This window comes from Sinocyclocheilus rhinocerous, unplaced genomic scaffold (assembly GCF_001515625.1).
Source record: "Sinocyclocheilus rhinocerous isolate Xijiao unplaced genomic scaffold, SAMN03320098_v1.1 scaffold1210, whole genome shotgun sequence".
NCBI classification, from domain to species: domain Eukaryota; kingdom Metazoa; phylum Chordata; class Actinopteri; order Cypriniformes; family Cyprinidae; genus Sinocyclocheilus; species Sinocyclocheilus rhinocerous.
In genome coordinates, this window is record NW_015666175.1 from 183596 (window position 1) to 187667 (window position 4072).

General features: G+C 35.3%; 1 protein-coding gene across 1 annotated transcript in view; it reads right to left on the minus strand.

Moving 5' to 3' along the window:
• The window catches only part of LOC107731989 (pleckstrin homology domain-containing family D member 1-like), a 19973-nt gene extending 15995 nt beyond the window's left edge, over positions 1 to 3978 (minus strand). The window contains exons 1-8 of the mRNA XM_016543212.1: positions 3929 to 3978; positions 3637 to 3796; positions 2872 to 2965; positions 1194 to 1283; positions 787 to 863; positions 500 to 591; positions 355 to 407; positions 74 to 168 (exon numbers count right to left, since the gene is read on the minus strand). Of these exons, the coding sequence (XP_016398698.1) occupies positions 74 to 168; positions 355 to 407; positions 500 to 591; positions 787 to 863; positions 1194 to 1283; positions 2872 to 2965; positions 3637 to 3788 (653 nt within the window). The 5' untranslated portion in view covers positions 3789 to 3796; positions 3929 to 3978. The remainder of the gene's footprint in view (positions 1 to 73; positions 169 to 354; positions 408 to 499; positions 592 to 786; positions 864 to 1193; positions 1284 to 2871; positions 2966 to 3636; positions 3797 to 3928) is intronic.
• Positions 3979 to 4072: the final 94 nt, after the last annotated feature.

Sequence of the window (4072 nt, forward strand, 5' to 3'; positions counted from 1 at the left end):
ACAAGATAGATAGATAGATAGATAGATAGATAGATAGATAGATAGATAGATACTGACTGGATGAGTGTCTTACAGTTTAATTTGATCTTGTTCTGCTCTCAGCTCTTGAACCACTTCCTCAAACTTCTGCTTTTCTTCCTCCAGCAATTGATTCAGTCTCTCCAGCTCCTACCAAACACAGATACACTCACATGAACACACATATGTTTACATATTTATCCATCACTCACTTTACATGCATTGATTGAATATCTAAACATATCTGTGTACAAACCTATACCATAATATACTTAAACACTGCACAAGTGGACATTTGTTGTTGTGAATTTATAAAAATATAAATAGAGAGCTAACCTCCTTCTGTTCTCTTTGCAAGCAGAGTTCCTCTGTCTCCTCCATGAGCTTATCTGACAAAAAACAAAATAATAAATTAATAATAAATTAGAACTTTATGGGAGAGGAAAAGAAATGTGAAGGCTAAGAGAAGCTGCAACCATACCCACGTATTCCTGTTTTTCCTTAGCCAGCTGTAGCCCCTGAGCTTCAAGACTCTCAATCATAGCCTCACCCAACTGAGCATTCTTCCAAGTGCTTTCATGAAAACACACACACACACACACACACACAAAAGTCACACAACTGTCAGACACAATCTATAGCATAATAAAACAATATTAGAAAAAAAAGTATATATTTATTAATCTTATATGTGAAATTGGTTTTAGTCATGCTAACTACATTTTAATTATTATTATTTTTTTACAGAGATGTTCGAAGTTCACTCACACTTTTCCTGACTCTTGTAGCATTTCCACCCACTGGCTCTGCTCTGACTCCGATTCAGCAGCCAGGACAATGTTTCCCTGCACAGGATACAGAAATTTAATTTAATAATTTAATTTAATTTAATTTAATTAAGCAGAAATAATCCATTTTATTTTTTATTTTATTTTTATTATTATTATTTATTTTTAAAGAAAGACTCAGTGGCAAGATTCTAGTGAATCGGTTTGTCCTAAACAGCTCTCTTTCTTTTTCACATATGTAGCTTTGAAAAGTTTGATTAATTTACTTGGTTCATCCCATCCTTTTCTGATAGGCCTATAGCTTTGGAAAGCCCAATTCATTGTGGTGAACTGGTTTCCAAATAAATAAAGAATAGAATAGAATAGAATAGAATAGAATGTTTTTACTGTAAAGTCCTCATGGCTGATAACCATGGCAAATGGCATGCCTTGATCTTCTCTTGGCTCGACGATGCATCCACCTAATGGAATCACCCCCTTACATTGAGAAAAGGATAAAATACATTGTATGCCCATTAAAATATATACCTGAACAAACTGGACAGGTTTTGCTTACATTACTCAGTATCTAATTGCTTGGTTATATTATAAAAGTGAGCAATCATCACTATTCAGTACAACAACAGCTGCACATCTTGCTTGCGTTAGATTGCTTAACTATATGATTATATAATTAATAGTGCCGTCAAAATTAGTAATTAATAGTGCCGTCAAAATTTTTTCAGTTTAACGCGTAAAAAAATATTCAACGGAATTAACGCAGGGGTGGAGCTAGGGTTGGCCACCCCACTCACAACTGCAGCTTCTGTCTCTTTTTTCTTGACAAGAATTGCGTTTATTTAGACGCAGAACATCTTTATGACCACATCAAACGGGAGACTTTACAGATGCGCACTCCAACTTCACCTCAGCACCAGGTGCGAGTCAAACGAGCGCAGAAAAGGTACAGGTGACGAGGGAGCTTCAGTAGAGCAACAGTGAAATGCGGGCAGATGAGATGTTGTCAGGCCATATTTCCTGTCATGTCAGCCGTTATACTGTGCTTGTAGCACGTGCTCTTCAATTGCATGCACAAATGTGGCAACGCGCGCTGTTTCATTTCACATTAAAGCACAAAAGAAACTACAAGCATGCAGTAAAGCTGCCTTAAAACTGTGCATGCAAGTAAGTATTTGTTATATATGAGTCACATTTAAGAACATGTCTCTGAAATGCAGTGGTTTTCAAAACTGTCCTGGAGCAGCCCAGCACTGTCTCCCTCATCTAACATACCCTATTCTACTCGTCAGCTCATTAGTAGAGACTTTAAGAAAAGGTAAAGAGTTGTGAGAAAATATGATGCGTGTCAGATCCGCGTCATGTTCAGCAGCGGCAGCTCTTAAAGCAGCCAAATTAACCTAATAGCCCAGCTGATGTGATACATGTTAATCAAAAAAAAAACAAAAGAAAAAAAGAAAGAATCAATAACTTTTGTAGCTTTAAGGATTCATCCATATTTAAATTATAATTTAGAGTTCGGTAACTATCTATATTTTATTTCTGTATATTTCCTACTTGCTGAAGGGCACAGGAATATGACATTTATTATAATGGGTTTATTTGAAGATTGTTTTAAGTTCACTTAGAAGTCATTTTTAAAAGTCGAATAAATGTTAAAACTGATAGCTCTCAATATTACTGTAATGTTGGATAGCGTTTAAACAATTTCCTGTAGAGACATCAGTAGTAGTTGTATCAGTAACACTCGCCTTCAGTCATAAAAAAAACAAAAAAACAATCATTAAACAAATATTAAAAATACACTGTCTTTATGTCGTTTCTACATTCATTTGAAGATTGAATGTGAAATTATTGCAATATAAAAGTATATTTAAAAACATTAAGTTAGGTGGGATTAATAGCGAGTAATCGTGATTAATTTCAGAAAAATATGCAATTAATTAGTTATTTTTTGAATCGATTGACAGCACTAATAATTAAATATATATCCATTAATATTTCATTAGAGTTAATAATAATAATTATTATAAATGTGTAACTCTAAGAAATGCAAATGTCTGTGTACCTTAGGGTGAATGTTGAAATATCTATTGGTCTCGAAGCTTTTTTTCTCGTTCTCAGCATAGTACAAAAGAAAACTCTCCTTGATGATGAAGAATCTGTTATGAAAGCACAAACAGCAACTAGAAATTCAATAATAACATCACAGCTAACACTGCACATAATAAAGCCATTCTGTCCAGTGCAGTCATGTAAACACTACATGAAAACCCTTCACTGCTTCCTTCACAAATTCATAAATGACCAAAATAACCATCAATTTTAACATTCATTTTCCTGGAATTGATCTTTATGAGACCTAATGTTAAAAAAAAAAAACACCGGCAGCACAGAACGTCCTTATAGATCTGACTTACTCGGCTTTAATGGCACATTTAAAGCTCATCTCAGTTCAGTTTATAATGATAGGTTACTCAATATCATCTAAAGCTTTTAAAGTGCATTACACAACAAGGCACCACACAAAAATAATATGTGCTTAAACTCAGTGCAAAAAAAAATAAAAAATCACTACGGAGCAAAAATACTAATAAATCCATAACTTGTTCTTTTGCCTCACTGTACTATCTAGTAGTCTATAACATTATACATAAAACTCCATTGCTGACCAGAACAACAACAACAACAACAAATGCATTGTATATCTCTGTGCAGAGAAAGTAAAACAACAAACTCAAATAAAATAACTAAAAATATTCCCCTAATAATACAGTCTTATACATGCTTTTAATTTTGTTACAGATTGTGCATAGTTAGGTCCCAATATTACCTGCGGGACCACTTGGCTGAGGGCCTCCCAAAAGGTCTCTTCCACAGAACCCCATGCAGTTGCACTTTGGTGCTGATATCCAAAGCGTCCGAGTCAGCTTGATCCGTGGAGGTCCAGGGCGAGAGTAAGGAGGGTTTGGACGAGGAGAACATAGCTGACTCTTTCACAGGAAGTAGGAGAGGAGGAGGTGCGGTAAAAGAAAAATGTCAATAAAGTTCAAATAGTAGCATGCACACTCTTCAATAATCCTATAGAGCCGCATTCAAACAGACAGAGTTTATGATGCACTCACCAGTTATTCAGCGACGTGGAATGATGCATCTGCCAATAGTGACGTCAGCTGGTATTGGACAGTGTGGAAACAGAACCAGAGAGGGAGGGAGGAATAGATACCAGAGGGTTAGACCAAAAGGCTTTGGGAAAGAGTTTTTTTTTT